Consider the following 19,475-nt stretch of genomic DNA (forward strand, 5'->3'; position numbering starts at 1 on the left):
TTATGGTTTGAAACAAGCCCCTCGAGCTTGGAATGAAAAATTTACAAGTTTTTTTACCCGGATTGGGATTTAAACCTTCTCTTGCAAATTCATCTCTCTTTGTGCAACATATTAATCTTGGCATTGTTGTGTTACTTCTATATGTGGATGATATCATTCTTACTAGTAGTTCATCACAATTGATTGATAAGGTTGTTTAAGCTTTAATGCAGGAGTTTAATATGAAAGACTTGGGGAAATTACAATATTTCTTAGGCTTACAGATCACAAATCAGTATGATGGTCTCTTTGTTTCACAATCCAAGTACATTAAGGATTTGCTTAAAAAAGTTGATTTACAATATTCAAAACCTTGTGCTACCCCATGTTTGCCATATCGGAGGTTGTCCAAAACTGAGGGTACTCCTTATCACAGTCCACAATAATATCACAGCATTGTAGGAGTTTTTCAATACTTGACCTTTACTCGTTTTGATATTGCTTTTTTTGTTAATCAATGTTGTCAATTCATGCATAATCCTGTGGATACTCATGTTGTAGTTGTTAAGAGAATTCTACATTATCTTCGTGGTACTTTGGACTATGGTCTTCAATTTCAAAATGGAAAGTTACAATTGCAAGCTTATAGCGATGCTGATTGGGCAGGGGACCAAAATGATCGTCAGTCTACTTCTGGTCACATTGTTTATCTTGGTTCTATTCCTATTTCTTGGGCATCCAAGAAGCAACACATTGTTTCTAGGTCCTCCACAGAGGCTGAATATCGGGCTTTGGCCATTGCAGCTGTTGAGTTAGCATGGATAAAGCAGTTGTTATGTGATCTCTGTGTACCTATTCTTGTTGTTCCAATCATTTACTGTGGCAACATATCTGCGATTTCATTATCATCTAATCTTGTTTTTCACTTCAGAGTGAAACATATTAAGATTGACTACCTTTTTGTTAGGGAAAGAGTTATCATAAGTGATCTTTATGTGTCTCATGTTTCCTCAAAAGATCAGTTTGCAGATATTTTGACCAAGGGTCTTTCTGCACCTTTATTTCAGCATCATTGTTGCAATCTTATGCTTGGCTCCTCCAAGCATATGATTAAGCGGGGATGTAAAGATGTAGAGCCTCCAGATGGTGCCAAGTGTCAACAAGAAGATAAATGAGTTTGTTAAGTTTGTTAGTAGTAGTTTACTTAGTGTATAAGGAAACTTGTTCATATGTATATACTAGTATTATGAGCTATAAGATTCATTCAATACAAAGAGAACAATTCAGTTGTACTTCTCTCTCTCTCTAGAATATATAGAAACCGCCATTGTTGTTCTTCAGATTTTGTAGCTTAACACAATGGAGATTGCAACAATGTGAAGAATAAAAGGAGCTTGTGGTGGAAGGATGTGGTTATTAGTTTATGTAATTTTATTTCGTGTGTTTTTTTTTAAGTTTATTTGGTGAGTTTATATAATTTTCTTTGGTACTAAAACTAAATAACAAATTACATAAAGTACTAAAAATATATAAGAAATTACATAAAGTACTACAAATAAATAATAAATTACATAAAGTACTTACAATAAATAAGAAATTATACAAAGTCTGAGGAGCTAGGATATGTGGTGTTAGGATCTTCGTTGCTAGGATATGTGTAGCTAGAACCTCCTCGACTTGTTTCCTCGTCTGTTGCACGCCTCCTTCACACCACGTTTTTTTTTTTCCGATGTCCAAAAATATTTAGAATTCGGAGACATTCCTTCTAGAGACTTGTTCATAGTGTCACGATTTGCTTGAGCCATCATTTCTTCTCTAACCAGCTGGCTTTCTCGATTAAGTATTTTTTTTCTTTGTCTCTCATTAGCTGCATCACGTCTATCAGTAGCTGCTAAGATTGCTTCCATAGCCATAACTTTGCCTCATCTCTAGCCGCTTCCCATGCCATGTTTAATTCACCTTGGCGCGCAAGTTAGCCACATATTTTGTGTAGTTATTTTTAGAAGAACTCCCTTTTTTCTTTGCAGCCTTTTTACCTTGAGGCCTTAGGGACCAACGAGTCTGCTGTGTCTCTGGCACTTCTTCAGGCATCCCTTCCGTCTCTTCAAATGTGCCGCCTTCCTGTTCCACCGAGTCTGCTTCTGGAAAACTGTGTAGAGGGACGCCGTGCATGACAACTTGTAGACCGGTTAGCACAATTTTGTATCTCGGACAATCTTTGACAATTTCCCAACATTCTCATTTGTTGAATGATTTGTTGTGGTTCTTCGCATTGTAGAATGCTTGTGCTTGTAGTGTCTATAAAATGTGGGATAAGATAGTATTATAAAATGCGGGTGTAACACAAATAAATAAATTAAAATATTGATGCGGGTGGAATACATATAAATAAATAAAAATATTGTCACCTAATCCGCTAAACTTGTCCCACTACGAACATTACTGGAATCATGAGAGAAAGCGTTTTTCCAACAAGTAAGCGATATGTTGAGTTTTTTCCAACGACCTTGAAGACCTTGACTATTTCTTGTGTCTTTACCAATCCTATCGCAAAACGGTTCCGTAATTCTACTCCACATTTCTCACAACTCCATCTCATTACCCGTACGCGAGTCATGAGTAATTTGAACTTAGCATTGACACAACGTAACATCTTCGATAAGCTTCCACGTAGCCATTTTTTCCACAAAAAAGTATATAAAAGCTTTGGTTGAAAGTGTTGAAAATATTGAAATGTGGTGTAAGGTGGAAGACGATGATTAGATATTTATAGAAAAAATTATAATTTTTTCTGTATTTTTTATTCATTTTAATTAAGTTAATTAATTTGGACCGTTAGATTTGAAAAAAAAATCAAGTCCAACAGCCCAGATGTTGACACATGGCCAATGGTAATATTTCTGACCTTTTTTTTCACTTTTTTGGGGACAAAAATTGTGGATTGTTGATCTTGGATCATACAGCCCAGAACACGCCACATCAACTAGTCGTTGGGTTCAAATTTCAAATTTTTTTACCATTGGATATCCAACTGACACACCCCAACCCATAATGTCCACTAGGACTCCGAATTGAGCTATGATGGCCGACACCTAGAAGGTGACGAAGCCATAAAGTATAGTGATGTGGAAAATGTGAATAAATTTAAATCTAAAAATGCCTAAAGACAAGAGTGTGTTGTGAGCGGGAATGAACCCATTTCACACGCGACGTCAGAGCATAAGTAAAGTATAGTAGTGTGGGTAAGGATCATACCCTCAAAGGTAGCCACCTATACTGAGATTTGCCACGAATCATCTTCGATACGAACTTTCAGCAGCTGAAACCTGGAAGGGCGCAAAAACAAGGATGAGTGAGCCTGAAAAGAAAGTTTTTAATAAAAACCTTTGAAAACGGTATAAGCCCTCGCCGTAAAACCCGTATAATTTTCCAAAAAATAATAATACATACGTATATAGAAATCATGCTAAATAGTATTGAAAACCAAGTATATGCCATGTCAAGTATCTCAGCAATGAAATAAGTAAGCCAGGTAAAATAAATCAATGTAAAATAATGTGCCAGCAAAATGATATGCCAGCCGGAGTCACCTAATGTGACCTGTACGGCTGAACCTATAACTCATCAACCAATTCCTGCACACGAGTCGAAACCACCTATTGTGGTATGTACAACAGGCTGGGTGTAAATAAATACGTTCAAGTGCTAAGATCACGTGAAGGTTGTGCAAAGTATTGCAAGTCACCTACGAGTTGAAACCACTTAATGTGGTATGTATGACAGGCTGGCACCTACCTTGGATCCAAGATGAGCGTACGATGCTAAAGGTGAACGATCATGTGAAGGCTGGCCCTAGGCTCGGGCGGAGCACTAACACCGGGGTGCAGGATAATGAGCGCTAAATGCATCTAAACATGACCATACACACTGCAATCACTATCATCAATATGTACTCACCTGAAGTTTACCTGGGCGTCCACAACATCATGCAATAATATGCATATCTATACTAATGCATATACTAAAATGTAATGCAATTGACATGGCATTTAAAAACGTAAATCCATTTAAAACAACTTCTGGGAAAATAGAAAACATATATATGTATATACAGAAAACCAAAAGCCCACTCACCTAGTCCGCACTACAACTCCCTAGCACAAACATCAAGGTGTTACGAACAATGAGCGCCTAGAACAATTATCAAATCATACCTTAATTCTTATCAATAAAATACGTAACTTACATATCCTATTCGAAAAGATCCGTACATCGGATTCCTGATCCGTAAGTTTCTAATATCCTCAAATATTACGTATTATAACGTATCAAAGTTTGGTGACGATCCAACGTTCAGATCGTCGATTGGTACAATAATCAAGCGACGGACCTTAACGGAACTACGTTCGAATGACAGAAATTCATCAATCAGACTTCATCAATAGAATCAGGGAATTCAAATTTAGCCTATGAAGGTCAAGGGACATCTCGGCCCACGCGTCACCGCAGGTGGTGGTCGACCGCCCTGACTCGCCGGAAAATTCAACTATTTTTAAAAATTCTCAAATTTTATAGGAATGAAGATCTCAACGAGTAGAACAAGTTTCATACATGTGACTAAGGCCAATTTGGTCAGGAAAAGCCCCAATTTCACAAAACCAGAACCCTAGATTTAGGTGTGTTTGATTCGTCCTCAAATCGACTCCGACGCTCCAAACAATGATTGGGCATTGTTCTTGAGCTCAAGGGAAGTCGGTTGATGGTGGTGATCGATGAGATTGCATTCAAAAATGGCGGATCGCCGCCTAGGGACTCACGGGGGTGCTGTTGCTGCACACTATGAAATGGGGTCAAATATCGTCAATTTTATGTGGGAAATCGAGGAAGAAGGGCCGGTGAGAAGTTCCCAAATGGTGGCACGATGAAATTCGTTGCAAAATCCCTGGAGGAAGTGACGGAAAAGCTCTCAGGGGTTCGGGTCTAAATTGATTTACGAGTTGGAATCGAGTAAAGAGGAAAAGGTCATGATCAAGTGTTACCTCGCCCTTCTCCTTTCCCCTCATTTCTCCCGTCCCCATTGGTCCTCTCATTTTCCTCTCTCTTCCTGATTGGGCATCTCACCCCTTCTTTCTCTCCTTTATACTTCATCTCCACCGCCCATCTTTTCTGTCTTTAAATCTGGGCCACACACGTGGCATTCCAGATTTTTCTCCAAAAATCTAGTGTTTTCATGAAACTAATTAATTTACTAAAATGCCCCCGACTTTAAACGTTAATACCTCCTTCGTTATAACTCCAAATTGCACTCTGTTTGCACCTACGCATCCGTAATGACGAGTACTACGAGGATACGCCAAGAAAATGAATCCTACGTGGCACGACATGGCAGTCAACAAAAGTCAACACTTTGTCTCGAAGGGTATTTTCTTAAATTCACTTTTTAAAGTTATAAAAATTGTAATAATTGGGGACAGGTCGTTACAATCCAATGGTCCAGAAAACTTGCTATTGGAAATCCAACGGCCCATACCGCGCCACATGGCCGCTCACGAGTGAGAATTGGTGCGCTGCAACGGCGAGCCCCACCACCTTTTTTGTAGGGGACACGCCCCCACTCGTGCGTGTGTTACACGCGCCTGACGCAAAAAAAATTATCAGTGCACTTTGATGTAAGGCTGATGCAAGCCTGACGTCAGATGGCCCGTCCCATGGCTCAGCACATTCTAGGCCAGCCTAAAGACTGGCTTGGGCTGGGTGCTTCAACTGGGCTAGAGCAAAAAAAAGGGAGGTTGGCCTATTTGTGTGCTGTGAGCCGGCCTACTCACATGGGGTGGACTTGCTCTAAGATCAGTTACTATTTTTTTTATTTGCTAGTTTGATTGCTACCTCCATTGGAAATGCGTTTTTCCTACTTGACATGACAAATTATTTTAACTTTGCTACCCAATTGCTACTTCTATTGAATGCTGATTATATAGGTTGAGTTTAAATTTTTTAAGATCATTATTTTAAACAAAAGATATTATCTATATTAAGGGGGTAGGGGAGTGGGCTAAGCCTCATAATGGGCTAGCAATAATGTGGTTCAAATTCGCTTTAACGAGAATCGAACTTAAAACCTCTCACATACAAGTGAAGAATAATACTACTAGATCGTAGTACTAGTCACTTCTTGGCCTTGGCCATCAAGTCAGCTGTTTTTAATCACTTTATTCCTCGAATATGTTCCTCAATATTTAACTGCAAAATGAGGGGAAAGACTAAAGAGGGTTCTTCTCATAAATACATAGAGTCTAAGCTACCTATGTAACATTATGTAATAAATTAATAGCAAAAACTAAAATACATGGCTATGGTAATTAAAGAATCATGGCATATATTTCTATGTCAAATTTTAGGAATAAATTAGGCATAAAAGGATGAAATATGATAAAATAATAGACGGATGGCTAACAAGATACCAAGGATTTCGTGTTAAGAGGAAGGAAAGAACATGTTTGTGCTTAGACCATTGAGGCAAAGTTATATAAAAGCAGCCACCAGATAATGCTGAAGTCTGAAGATTATATTAGGGATACAGAAGAAAAATCATTTAACTTAATTATTTTGACAACCTGTGCATATACCAGAACAACAAGCGACCATTGATCACATATCCAAATCCTAGGAAATATTCCTACAGCAAAGAAAGAGCAAAAAGACTTCCTTGTGAAAGGAGTTGTAGCTTCTGAGTTCTTTGTTCTATGCAATATTCCTATTGTTTCACTCTTTACCTTTCTAGGTAAATATTAAGGAACGTTCCCTTTTAACAAAAGTGATGACCTATTCAAATCCGAACTTTTTCCCTCAATACACAAGTTTTCATTTGAGTAAATTGTCCCATTAGTCTGTGAAGTTGGTTGAGATTTCCCTAGAACTGGCCATATAGGGAGTAACATAATCTTTATAAGGACATGCAAGGTTTGATAAACTTCTCCGATGTGAGATGTTTCTTCTCATTTTCGCATGTCCCTCATATGATGCCTATTTCCAAGCTTAATATGTGGACAACACAAACTGAGAGACATAGAGCACATGTAGTTGTTGAGCTTCAAACATGTGCTAATATACTCTGAAAACATAATAAAAGTTGAGGTTTCACCGTAAAATCAATTAGCAATATAGAAAGTAATAACATTCTAATTCATGGGCAATATACCTACAAGAAGAAATAGCAAAGAGACTTCTTTGTGAAAGGAGCCGTAGCATCTGAGTTCTAATTTTTTGTATACATAAGTTCTAATTTGTTGTATAAATATTCCTCTTGCTTCATTTTTTACTGTTGGCGTGAGTTTACATTCTCGGTGTAATTAGCGGGATTTGTTTTCTGATTGTTTCTTTGTAATTAGGGTAGATTGACTTTATTAATTATTTATTATTGCCTTGTAAGTTAAAGTTGTGTTATATATCTGCCTTCAAAGTAAGAAGAAAGCATTGAAGAATTCCGCAACCCAAATTTAACATGGTAACAGAGCGTAGATTTTAGGATTTCTGCTAGACCTATTCCCGTTTGAAAACCCAAAAAAGCTTCCATGGAAAATCTACCCCCTAAAGGTGGAACCACCACCGGTTCTATCAACCCTAAACCACCTAAATTTACCCCTACTACTTCGACTCCTACTGCTGACGTTGTTGTGAACCCGACGATGATTCCCCAAGTGGTGACGCAAATTGTTCAACATGATATATCCACTTCGCCAATTGGCATCAAATTCAACGGTGCAAATTATAGAGTTTGGTCCCAAATTTTCGAGATGTTTATTGTCGCTGGCAAAGACAAATTGGGATATTTGTTTGGAAGTAATCTACAACCCCTTACAACTGACTCGACCTTCACTAAATGGATACCGGAGAACGCCATCGTGAAAGGATGGCTGATCAACTCTATGGAACACAATGTAATTGGGTATTTCATTCGACTGCCAATGGCAAAAGAGGTTTGGGACGCAGTTACGATGATGGTTCTGATATTTTCCCGGTACGTATACGATTTCACCTGCAAAGCCTCAGCATGTCGGATGATGCGTACGTATGCATTTAAAGCGATGAGATATTCTTGGGCTATGGTAGTTTGTGTGGCAGACGTGTCTCGAAGAGACTCCTGTTCGACCCCTCGGACATATTGGAGAGAGATGAAATGGTAGTCCGAGCCCTGATTTTGGGTTTCGAAGTTCGTGGGTCAAAGTCGTGCGATCGCGACTTGAGGATGTCCGACCCCATAACATGCTTATTTTTATTTATCGCCCAAGCACCACTAGTTTTTCTTAGTACATTGAGGATGAAATTGAATTTATGGCCTAGCTTAATCCCAAGAGGAAAAAAGTATAAGTTTACCTTTGAGTGTATCATGCATGGAAAATGCTAGCGACCTTTTCAATTTTTCTTCACATCTTGCAATATTGCATGATGATATGAATCTTTTACACTATTTCTCTCTTTAAAGATCAACTATACAAAAAAATTTAATGTTATCAAAATTTCAGTATTTAACTGAATAGCATAGTTCGTCTATTTATTAAATGGTTGTTAGATGACTAAATAATTTTATACTTGGTTAATTTTTTGCAGAGTTTATCTTTAAAGAGTGATCACAAACAACTTGGATCGTCATGTAACATTGCAGTTGCAGAATGAGAACAGAACTGAGGTAGAACAAAAAAATTCAAATGAGAAAGTTATTAACATTCCTAGTAAAGGATAGCTAATACCGGATCCTCTCTTTAATTAGTCCTTGTATTCATTTTCTGGAATCTATACTCCTTGAACATTTTTCAATATATCCCAACAACTTATCATCACTTTCGTTAATTTCCTGTCTTTTTATCACGTGCCTCGTATGTGACCAACTTTAGTCATTGCAATATCATTATATACGATTTTCAATTAACATTACTTTAAACGAACAAATAGATTGTTAGTAATACACTGATATTCTGCAAATACCACCTTCGCTAGTACATGGCGAAGGTCGATATTTGGAAGAGTAAACGTGTTTGGCGATTGAAAACGGCATTTGAGATTCTAATTCTCTTATATCCATGCAGTGCAGGCTGCATTATTGTAATTAAGCATCTTTTTATCTTCGGGGTTTAGCTTCATTTTCTCTCTTCTCTATTATTGTCGTACTGTATTCTCGTCATGTATATATGACATCCTCACTAGACGTGCTTTTTTACCTACTTGCCCACAACACAAAGCTACCACCCCTCCTCTTTAAAACCTACTCACTTCTCTTCTGATGAACACACCTCAAATCCTACTACTCAATCGCTATTCTCGCAGTTTTTGATCTATCTCCTCCTTGTTCTCCCCAGCTTATTCAAAAAGTACTTTTATTATAAGCGATTAATCCGACAGTTAGGGGCTCTTAGAGAAACAGCATCTTATAGAAGAGTTGGGGGAGGCTATACTGCTGCATTGGAGAATGAATGACAAAAGGGGTAGTAATAATACTGAGATTAACATTAACATCCCTTGTTCTGTGACCAAAGCCGAACACCATGAGAAATCCAGCAAGGGAGAAGGAGGAGGAGGAGGAGGAGAAGAAGAAGGCTTCCCCTTTAAGGATTGGGTGTGGAAAGTCTGGGAATTTGCCAGAGAAGATAGCAACAGGGTGAAATTCTCACTGAAAGTGGGGCTGGCAGTGCTTCTTGTCTCTCTGCTCATACTCTTCCGAGCACCTTATGAAGTTTTTGGCACCAATATCATTTGGTCCATCCTCACGGTTGCCATCATGTTCGAATATACAGTTGGTACGCATCGTATGCGCTGGGATACATGAATCCATGCATGCATGCCACAAATATATTGATGTTAATTCATTCCTTACATGCAAACTAGTTAACATCTAGGGTTACTATGTGGATGGTACAAAATAGCACGTATATGCAACTAAACACGACGTGTGTGTGGCAAGTAATTTAAGATCAATATTTAACATATTAAATCATGAGTAGTGATAGCTGATAACGGATACGAATTTATAATATCTAATATGATGTCGATATTTGGTCAAAATGCGTAAACATAGTGAGGCAAAACATCGATCAGTATGCAATATATATACCATGTATTGTCCATTGGAACCCGACCAAGCAAATATTTTCTCTTCAATCGTGTATATAGACTTTGATATGTAACCAAACAACTTAGTCAGTAGTTATACATAGAAGTTCCATGTAACATACATCATTTGTGTTTCTAGGTGCAACATTTAACAGAGGATTTAACCGAGCTCTTGGGAGTTTGCTTGCCGGAGTTTTGGCCATTAGTGTTGCTCAAATAGCACTAAGCTCTGGACGAGTAGCTGAACCTATCATCATTGGCTTTAGCATCTTCCTAATCGGTTAGTCGCGCATCGAATATCCCCAAATGATGATTACAAAAGCCATACACATAGAAATTGATCAAATTATCAAACACTTCAATTTTTGTTGGAATTAATTGATGAATTTTATGCAGGAACCATTACATCGTTCATGAAGTTGTGGCCATCACTCGTGCCATATGAATATGGATTCAGGGTCGTACTTTTCACCTATTGTTTGATCGTTGTTTCTGGGTATCGCTTATCGATGGGAAACCCGATGAGGACAGCAATGGATCGACTCTACTCGATCGCCATCGGAGGGTTTGTAGCAGTCTTAGTGAATGTGCTTGTTTGCCCTATTTGGGCCGGTGAGCAATTGCACAAGGAGCTAGTCAATAACTTTAACTCGGTGGCCGACTCGCTTGAAGGTGTGCCAAATAATCGATTGATATTTTTAATTTCTAACCACGGTGAAATATAAAAATGGCAAATCCCATGTTAATATAATACCCTGCATGCAACATACACAAACCTAAAAACATATCGTGCATGTAAATCTCTTGTTAATAATACCATGCTGGACATGGACCACATTTTTTATCACATATTTATTTGTTTCATTTATCAACCGCTCATAATATTTGATATAACAAGTCATTTGACACATAATCCGATGCTTTCAGTTGAATGTTCACATTATAACATGGTATCAGAATAAATTATCATATTCACTAATTGTTAATTGATTTTGGATTAGATGATTGCATTTGGTCATGATGTAGAGAGAACAACCATGTAGACATCGAAATTTCGCACGTTGTTCTTGTCTCTTTCATTTCAGGAAAAATTCGTGTTCACAAACCATTTATGTGTTTTCTTATAATTATTCTCAGAAAGTGTTAGGAAATATCTAGAAGATGATGGGTCAGTGCACCCAGAATTCTCCAAAACTGTTATGGGTGAGTTTCCAGACGAGCCTGCCTATAGGAAATGCCGGAGCACATTGAACTCATCAGCAAAACTGGAGGCTTTGGTAATAAATTAGTTAATTAGACCTCTTTAATTAATTGGTTTTAATACTTTTCCAACGAATAATCTATATAATAATTCGCAAATCCAAAAGTTAACTGAAAAAGTTTAATCATACGTGTTGGCTATATTTTTGAAATGCAAGGCTGTGTCGGCAAAATGGGAGCCCCCACACGGCAGATTCAGGCACTTCTTCTATCCTTGGTCAGAATATGTCAAAGTTGCAGCAGTTTTGAGGTATTGTGCTTATGAGGTCATGGCACTTCATGGAGTTCTGCACTCTGAAATTCAGGTATATATTCCATTCCTCCACTCCTCTCCTCCTCCATGTACATACATGAACCCTTTTGTATATGACTTCTCAAAGGAACACTGTTTCGCTCCCGATATATTAAGAGTCGGTTTTACTTACAGATAAATCCAGTCTCACACATATGCATAGTAATTCATTAAAATTATGAAAAGAAAGTTGGGAATGAACCACCTTCAATCCCTTTTCTAGCTTCATACACATTCATCTTTATTTCTGACTATCAGATTGAATAAACTAAATAAAAACAATCTACAAGATTAAGCAAGATTATATAAAAAGTTAAAGGACATGTGCTTATCATTTCTAAGTTTTTGTTTGCACACATCTCAAACTATGGTCATTTGCGAAAAGAAATGCCTACTCGCAGGTAATTAGTCAAATATGATGTACAATCAGATTGAATATCTACCAACCACATAAAAATACATAAACCCCTTTCCCTTTTGAAGCATCTACAACCACATAAAAAACATAAACCCTTTTCCATTTTGGAGCTGGGGAATATTTGGAAAGATTAAAGAGTTGGCTGGGAATAAAATAATACAAGTTAATCATACGATGTGTTTATTCCCTTGCTGTTGTTAGTGGTTTCCAATATTTAGGGGACCAGGAATTAAGAATTGGCACCAGAATAATAATAATTATTACTAAAATAATAATTAATTGACTAGTGCTAAAAGAGATGACGATGATCAATTGGGGTTTGTTTTTAATCGTCAGTCTCAAGCATGTAAAGATATTCCTATGAACTGATTCACAATCACAATTGAATTTGTTCAGAATAAACAAATGTTGGTGGAGATCATGGGCCATTAGAAACTGGGTGGAATTAGGTATATATTTTCTTTTGCTTATCTCGTTTCTCACTGAATATGTCACAAGATAAGAGAGATAAACATAAAATAATACACCCGGCTTCACTCGAGAGTCGAGAATGTGTAGTGAGCACTTGGTTAAAATTGGTTTTCAATGGGGTGAATTGGGTTGGAACAAACGCAAATCTTGATGATAATCTGCTGATAGTATTAATCTTTTTACTCGATTGGTGTTTACTGTTTAGGCACCCTACAACCTCCGGATGACATTCCAATCGGAGATCCAAGAAGCGACGAGCCAGGCCGCAGAACTGGTAAGGAGTCTAGGGCAAGACATCAGCGACATGAAAAGAAGCACCAGAACATCCCTACTCAAGAAACTCCACAGCTCAACGGAGCGACTCCAACGCGCCATTGACGTGCACTCTTACCTCCTCACATCGCCTTGTGACCCCCCGGACACGAACGGATATTCCAAGCCACTGACCAAGCTCTCTCAGACCTTATCCAACAACTTCTCCGATCTCACAAGCCAACTGGCTGATCTCGACAGTAGCAATAGCCTTGACAAGAACTCGAACCAAAGCGCTCAGCAGCAGCAGCAGCAGCAGACGGAGTCTAACAATTACCATGAGCTAATGAGGAAGCATTCGAGGAGGCAGCATTATTCATGGCCGCCTCTACAGGTTGATGCTTTTGAGGAAGAGGGTTCTTCCGGCGACTTCTTGCCACGGATGAAGGCGTTGGAAAGCACTGCGGCGTTGTCCCTGGCCAACTTCACTTCCTTGCTGATAGAGTTTGTGGCCAGGCTTGATCACTTGGTTGAAGCAGTTGATGAGCTGTCCAAGTTAGCCAAGTTCTAACTTGACACGGGAGAAGATTTGTACACAAATACAAGGGGAAATGTCCCACTACATATACCAGATTTCATGAAAAATAATCATGTAAAAATCGTGTTGCAGTTTCACGAAAAATGAAAATCCAGAAATAAGTTCCTAATTCTTGGCCGATTTCCAAAATATCATTTATAATACATCATTACCGGGTTTTATTATCGCAAGTTGGCTTGTAACTCAATTGTTTAAGGGCTTTCACCCTTTGCACCCAAAGTCCCGAGTTTGAACCCCCTTACTTGATTAAGCAAGCAACCTAATGTTTTTAGTTTTTGTAGCAAATTTAGCAATATTATCAAATCCTAGTTATTTCCTACTTTCAAAATTCTCCATCCAAATGGAACCCTAACCTGATGGAATCTTCTTGGATGACGTTGTTTACCTTTAAGAACAGGTACGCATATGAGTTCTTTACTTTATAAGCAGTTTATGGCCTGTAAACTGTAAAGTGCTTTTAAGCTGAAAAGAACTTTTGGACCTACTCCTACAAGTCATGCAAATCATCTAGGGAAATAGACTGAAAATGATCGTTTTACAAATCTCAATTGCTAATTGTTGCACGGATCAAATCAAATACCAACAGCATATCAATCAAATATCGACGACAAATTGATCAAAAGCTATCATTTCAACAATTGAGACATGTAAATTTATTATTTCAGCCAATTTCCCAATTACCTATCAAATCTCAATACCTTCAAAAGCACAAAATCACCGAAAATTTATTAGCAACTAAATTGCAAGACAAACCAGCAAACCAAACATGGCAAACAGATTATAATGATTTCAGAAAAGGCTTTTACTGCACCAGAATGTCTGACAAACTGACAGAAGCTACAGGCGGTATAACCTTAACCTGTATTCACAAGCAAACTGCTGGACTGACAGACATTCATACATATTTACAGGAAAGAACACCAAACACCTGACTCCAAATTGTAACATTATGCCCTACCTTGATATACCCATAACAAACTGTTACACTAACATCTTTTAAGGACTTACGGGTTCTCACCATTCGAACTAATGAATGAGAACAACTTCTAATGTATATCAAAGGACTAAACCAGATTAAGAAACATAGGACACAGACATGCTGACTATCTGAAAACACTTGCCAACCACCAAGACCGAATCAGAGAACAAGGGTGAGGAAATAGGAAATAGCCTTACATCCAGTTCTGATGCATCATGTAGGACTTCTTTGGCCCAGATGAATTGCTTCCCATGCTGTTTGTGTTGGCATCTGAACTGCCGCCTGCCAGCAGAGCCATCAGACTTCCCCCATGCACCCTGCCTTCGGGAACGAGGGTGGGGACTGAAGATTGACCGCCATGTTTCAAGTCAGAATAAGTTCCAGTTGCTGAAGTCCTTATGCCACTCACGATATTCATCACATCAACATTCATGTCGTCAGCAATGACTACTTCTTTCATCTTCTCTGACTTCCCAAGTTTAGGGTCTTGAACCATAGGTCCCAAAGTAATACCTCCATGAACCCTCTTATCCAGAACCAGACCACTATGGAGTGCACAGAGGCCTGTCTTCCCCCTTGCAAATGAGTTACAAGGGGCGCTAGCTTGGACACCAAAAACTGATCCCGGATGCCCCCATGAGCATCTCTTTCCTCCACCATGTGCCTTACAGAAGTCAGTGCTGCCTTGTGCACTCTTACCACACCCTTCAGACTTGCATCTCTTTCCTCCACCATGTCGGACACAGTAATCAGTTCGTCCCCTTGCACTCTTTGTGCACTCAGGCATGGCACATCGCTTGCCACCCCCATGTGCCACACAGAAGTTGGTACCACCATGCACGCTCTTTGTACAGTGCCCACCACCTTCGAATGCACACCTTTTCCCTCCACCATGGCCTTTGCAATAGGGCGTGCTCCCTTCAGCTCCCTTGGTGCAACCAGGAGCAGTGCACCGCTTCCCCCCACCATGAGCCTTGCAGTACATTGTGCTCCCTTGCGCCCCTTTTGTGCATCCTACAGCTTGGCATCGACGGCCACCTCCATGTGATATGCAAAGGCCTGAAAGACCTTCGGCACTCTTTGTGCAATTTTCTCTTTGACATCTCTTGCCACCACCATGCCTGATGCACAATCCTGATTTCCCTCTGGCAGCTCGAGTGCAACCTTCTTCACTGCACCTCCGACCACCACCATGAGCAATACAAAAGTCTGTACGTCCTTCTGCACTCTTTGTGCACCCAAGGAATTCACATCTCCGACCACCACCGTGGGCCTTGCAGTACACTGTCCGGCCCTCAGCGCCCTTGTGGCAGCCAGATCTCTGACACCTCCTACCACCACCATGAGATATGCAACGGCCCGAAGCACCCCTGGCACCCTTTCCACACCCTTCCACCTGGCATGTCTTTGAATTAGAGCTGCGCTGCAACTGTTGTTTCTGTGTTATAACAGAAGAAGAACAGGTTACTGAGCTATTTGGTGTGGTTAACATGCTTGATGAGAGATCCGGAACAGCAGCAGAGTCAATCTTTTGTGAAACCTCATTGAAGAGGAGGCTAGCCCCTGGGATGAACGAAGTCTGCAATGGTTGCATGGCAAACCCTCGCTTCCAGGGGAATGAAGTTGCTCCTTCATCTACATTTTGGGCCCCACCTGCATCCAATGGCAACTCCCTGCCTGAAAGGGCCGAAGTGGGGCTTGGATTGACACAAGTGATTTCAGATTCAGACAGCCCAGTGGAGAGACTTAACTCCAAGTCAACCTTGGGCATCAGTTCCAGTGCACTCTTAGCAGGTTTCCTCAGGCTGGGTACCTTTTCATTTCCTAGATGAAGAGCAAAGTCCAATTCGAAATCCATTGAGGACTCCTCATCCGTTTCTTTGGCTGAAGACATTGTAGTGCAAGCAGTAGCTGAGCTCCCCTTGCTGTCTGAGGAACTCGTTGAACGGCCAAGCCCAAGCGCCAGTGAAGAGCCAACATGCTGGGTCAAAGATCCACCAACCGAACTCCATTTTCGTTTGATTCCTTTTGGACTTGGCATGTAAGCCATTGAAAAACCAGGGGAATTAAGCCGTAAGATAGTATCTGTGGAATACTCACCTCCAGCTCCTCCAACTTGCATGGAGTTGCCCAAGATTCTGAAGGCATTTGAAGAAAAATTTGCAGCAAAACCCAGACTCTGCAACCTATTGTCCATTAAGTAACAACTAAAATAATATACACAGACCTAATTGAATTGCAACAGAACAGTCTGCCAACTTCTGGGCTAAATAAAATTATCTACCAAGTTAGAGTTAGATGTCTCTGGGAGAGTACATCCCACCCCCACTAACAAATCCTGATGTATCACGCCGATCCATTTCGTCCACGGAATTTATATCTAACTTTTAGTGATCAGTGGCAGCAGTACATGAATCTTAGAAAACTTGATTGCTTTACAGTATCATTGTGACAATAAATCATCCTGCACTAGAGTAAAGAATTATTATACTAAAGTAGCCAAATCCCATAGGCGACAACACCACCCATTGGAAAAAAGTTCATAAAAGTTCCAAGTATAAAAAAAAAAATAAAATAAAAAAATAAAAAAAAAAAAAAAAAAAAGTTCAGCTATAGAATTCTAGGAAGAAACAACAGAGGTGATCATAACAACCTTGAATCCGTTTCGATCTATTCCAAATTGAGAAGAAAGCAGATCATCATAAGCAGTGAAAGAAACCAGCGCCTCAGAAGCCTAGAAAGCAAAAGAACCAGGTTATCATAAGAAGAATATGAAGCAATATAGACAGTTACGATCGAACAGTAGGCAGACAAGAAAAAAAAGGAGGAGGATGATTAAAGAGGAAACAAGATCATAAAAGGAGAACAAATCGACCCAATTAACATCTCAAAGAGCACCGAATAAATATCAATTAATTCAGAAAAAAAGATTTGCCCCTCAGGCAGATTACGAAATACAAAAATAACAAGTTGGGAGTTTCCACCTTAAAAAAAACACGGAAAAATGGCTTTCAAGACTCCCAACCTTCTTTTTCAGACAAATAACTAAAAAAGAAAGGGGGATAAACACATACATGATTTAACGAATTCGTCATACCCAAATTGAAAGGGGTTTCAATTTCGAACTACTTGAATGCTCCCCGAACAGATTCAAACACTTAATGTCGGAAACAAGTAAATAAAAAAACCCCGAAACAGGACAAATCATACCATCTAAGATCACTGTCAACAAACTGTTTCAACCACTAACTCAGTTCATCAAATTAACACAAAACATAATTTACAAAATCCCAAAGCACCAAATCAAATTGTTTCTTTCACAACCTACAGTATTTTACAAACGAAAACATCAAAACAAATAAAAACCAGAGATCTTAAGAGGAACATTATATCAAATTCAACATAAATTTCATAGGAACCCACAAACCATAAGAGAGACATCAGCTGAAAACAAATTGAAAGGTACAAAATTGGCAAATAAATCGAAACAAAACGTAAAGAAAATGCAAATTTGTCATGCAAATTAATGTAATACGTGACATAATTTCATTAAAACGTGATAATTAAAATAAAATAGGGGGAACGAGAAACTAAATCAACAGAGCACAAGCTCTGCTAAGCTCTGTTTGGCTGACAAGAAAATCCAATTCATAACACCTTCAGCTCACTCAACCAAACAGCTGCTTAATCTAATATCTAAAAGCTAACTCTTATATATATATATATATATATTGAGTTAGCTTATATATATATATTAAATAAAAACAATAAAATTTATAGGAAAATGAAAGCAGAGTTCTTCAAAATCTCCCCTTTTATTTGGCATCGAAACTACAACAACAAAGCCGAATTTCCAGAAATTGGAACAAAAATTTGACAAAACACTTCAAATAACAGAGTTCAAGCGTCGCCATAACAGCACCAATCGAGAATTAGCGACGAAATTTTTTTGCAGAATTACCTCAGATTCGGACTTGGATTCGGATTTGGATTGGAATCGTCTGGGTGCGGCGGTGCGGGGAAGATGTTAGGGTTTCTAGGGTTCTTGAGAGGCGCCGGCTGGAGAGTGGATGTGTGTGAGCGAGAGAGAGAGAGAGAGAGAGAGAGAGAGAGAGGGAGATGCGGGAATGACGAAGCAAGAGGTGGAGGAGTGCGCGTGTTAATAAGAAAAGAGGGGAGGCACGTGGAAAAACAGTGGATTGTGAAAACATTACCATGGTTACTTGTCAGAGGAGAGAGAGAGAGAGAATCATGGTAATCAACGGTTCCTATTTTTTTCCACACAAGGTGCCTCTTCGATCTTTTTTCCTCTTACTCTCCCTATCTTCCACATTTATTTTGGTAAAATAGATTTCCTATTATTGCAATGTATAGGCAAAGACAATGTACATAGCCATGTCTTTGACCAAAATGAGAAATTACACGAAGTATTTCACGAATCACGTGAAATGCTGATGTAAATGTACATAGCATATTTTTTACCAAAATGAGAAATTACACGAAGTATTTTACAAATTACGTGAAGTGTTGATGTAGTGTAAAGATAATAATGAGTGAGGTGAAATTTGGGTTATCATTAACGTTTGTGATACAAATGAGAAATTCATTATGTACGCAATGCTCTGATGACATTTTACTTTATTTTGTTTCTTTACAAAGATGATTAGTTAAATGGTGTATTCGATGAATTACGTGATATGTTGATGTTCCATAAAAAGGTTATACAGTATTCGATGAACCACATGACATGGTGTTTTGGCAAGGATAATGATGAGGGAGGTGGATTTGGATTGTCAGTGACATCCTCGCTCTGACAGGTTAACAAGAACTTGTTAGGTAATAAAATAATGTAATATATTGAGGATTTGGGTTGGATATGTTGTGCTTCGATGACATTTTCTTTTGAATTTATATTCCTCGTTAGGTAATAAAATAATGTAATATATAGAGAATATAATCTACAACACCACATACCACATTATATAATAACGCAACTAAATCAAAACATTGAAGGCAAAATATACGTATGTAAAAAATCCAAATTAAGAATTAACTAGAAAAATATGTATGTAAACATATTCTAAAATTACAACTTAAAAGAGTATATAAATCAGTGAGTGTT

General features: G+C 38.7%; 2 protein-coding genes across 3 annotated transcripts; one reads left to right on the forward strand and one right to left on the reverse strand.

Moving 5' to 3' along the window:
* Window positions 1-9,093: 9,093 nt before the first annotated feature.
* On the forward strand, window positions 9,094-13,538 carry LOC103405726 (aluminum-activated malate transporter 9-like). The gene is made up of 6 exons (XM_017331755.3): window positions 9,094-9,770; window positions 10,223-10,363; window positions 10,480-10,755; window positions 11,221-11,360; window positions 11,502-11,648; window positions 12,730-13,538. Exons 1-6 carry the CDS (start codon window positions 9,443-9,445, stop codon window positions 13,345-13,347), a joined length of 1,650 nt encoding a protein of 549 aa, XP_017187244.1. The 5' UTR covers window positions 9,094-9,442; the 3' UTR covers window positions 13,348-13,538.
* A 603-nt stretch (window positions 13,539-14,141) lies between these two features.
* On the reverse strand, window positions 14,142-18,525 carry LOC103456102 (uncharacterized). 2 transcript variants are annotated; one of them, XM_008338676.4, is made up of 3 exons: window positions 18,315-18,525; window positions 17,007-17,087; window positions 14,142-16,817 (listed from the first exon to the last, which is right to left on the reverse strand). In XM_008338676.4, the coding sequence occupies exon 3, from the start codon at window positions 16,548-16,550 to the stop codon at window positions 14,547-14,549; it is 2,004 nt and encodes a 667-aa protein (XP_008336898.1). In that variant the 5' UTR covers window positions 16,551-16,817; window positions 17,007-17,087; window positions 18,315-18,525; the 3' UTR covers window positions 14,142-14,546. The 2 variants fall into 2 exon arrangements, with proteins under 2 accessions (XP_008336898.1, XP_008337506.1); XM_008339284.4 differs by having other exon boundaries at window positions 14,142-16,822; window positions 18,315-18,495.
* Window positions 18,526-19,475: the final 950 nt, after the last annotated feature.

This window comes from Malus domestica, chromosome 06 (genome assembly GCF_042453785.1).
Source record: "Malus domestica chromosome 06, GDT2T_hap1".
NCBI lineage: Eukaryota > Viridiplantae > Streptophyta > Magnoliopsida > Rosales > Rosaceae > Malus > Malus domestica.

Coding starts and splice junctions, on each gene's coding strand:
- LOC103405726 (XM_017331755.3), top strand. CDS start 9,443: ATGAATGACAAAAGGGGTAGTAATAATACTGAGATTAACATTAACATC. Junction 9,771..10,222: donor CATGTTCGAATATACAGTTG/GTACGCATCGTA, acceptor TTGTGTTTCTAG/GTGCAACATTTAACAGAGGA. Junction 10,364..10,479: donor CTTTAGCATCTTCCTAATCG/GTTAGTCGCGCA, acceptor AATTTTATGCAG/GAACCATTACATCGTTCATG.
- LOC103456102 (XM_008338676.4), bottom strand. CDS start 16,550: ATGGACAATAGGTTGCAGAGTCTGGGTTTTGCTGCAAATTTTTCTTCA.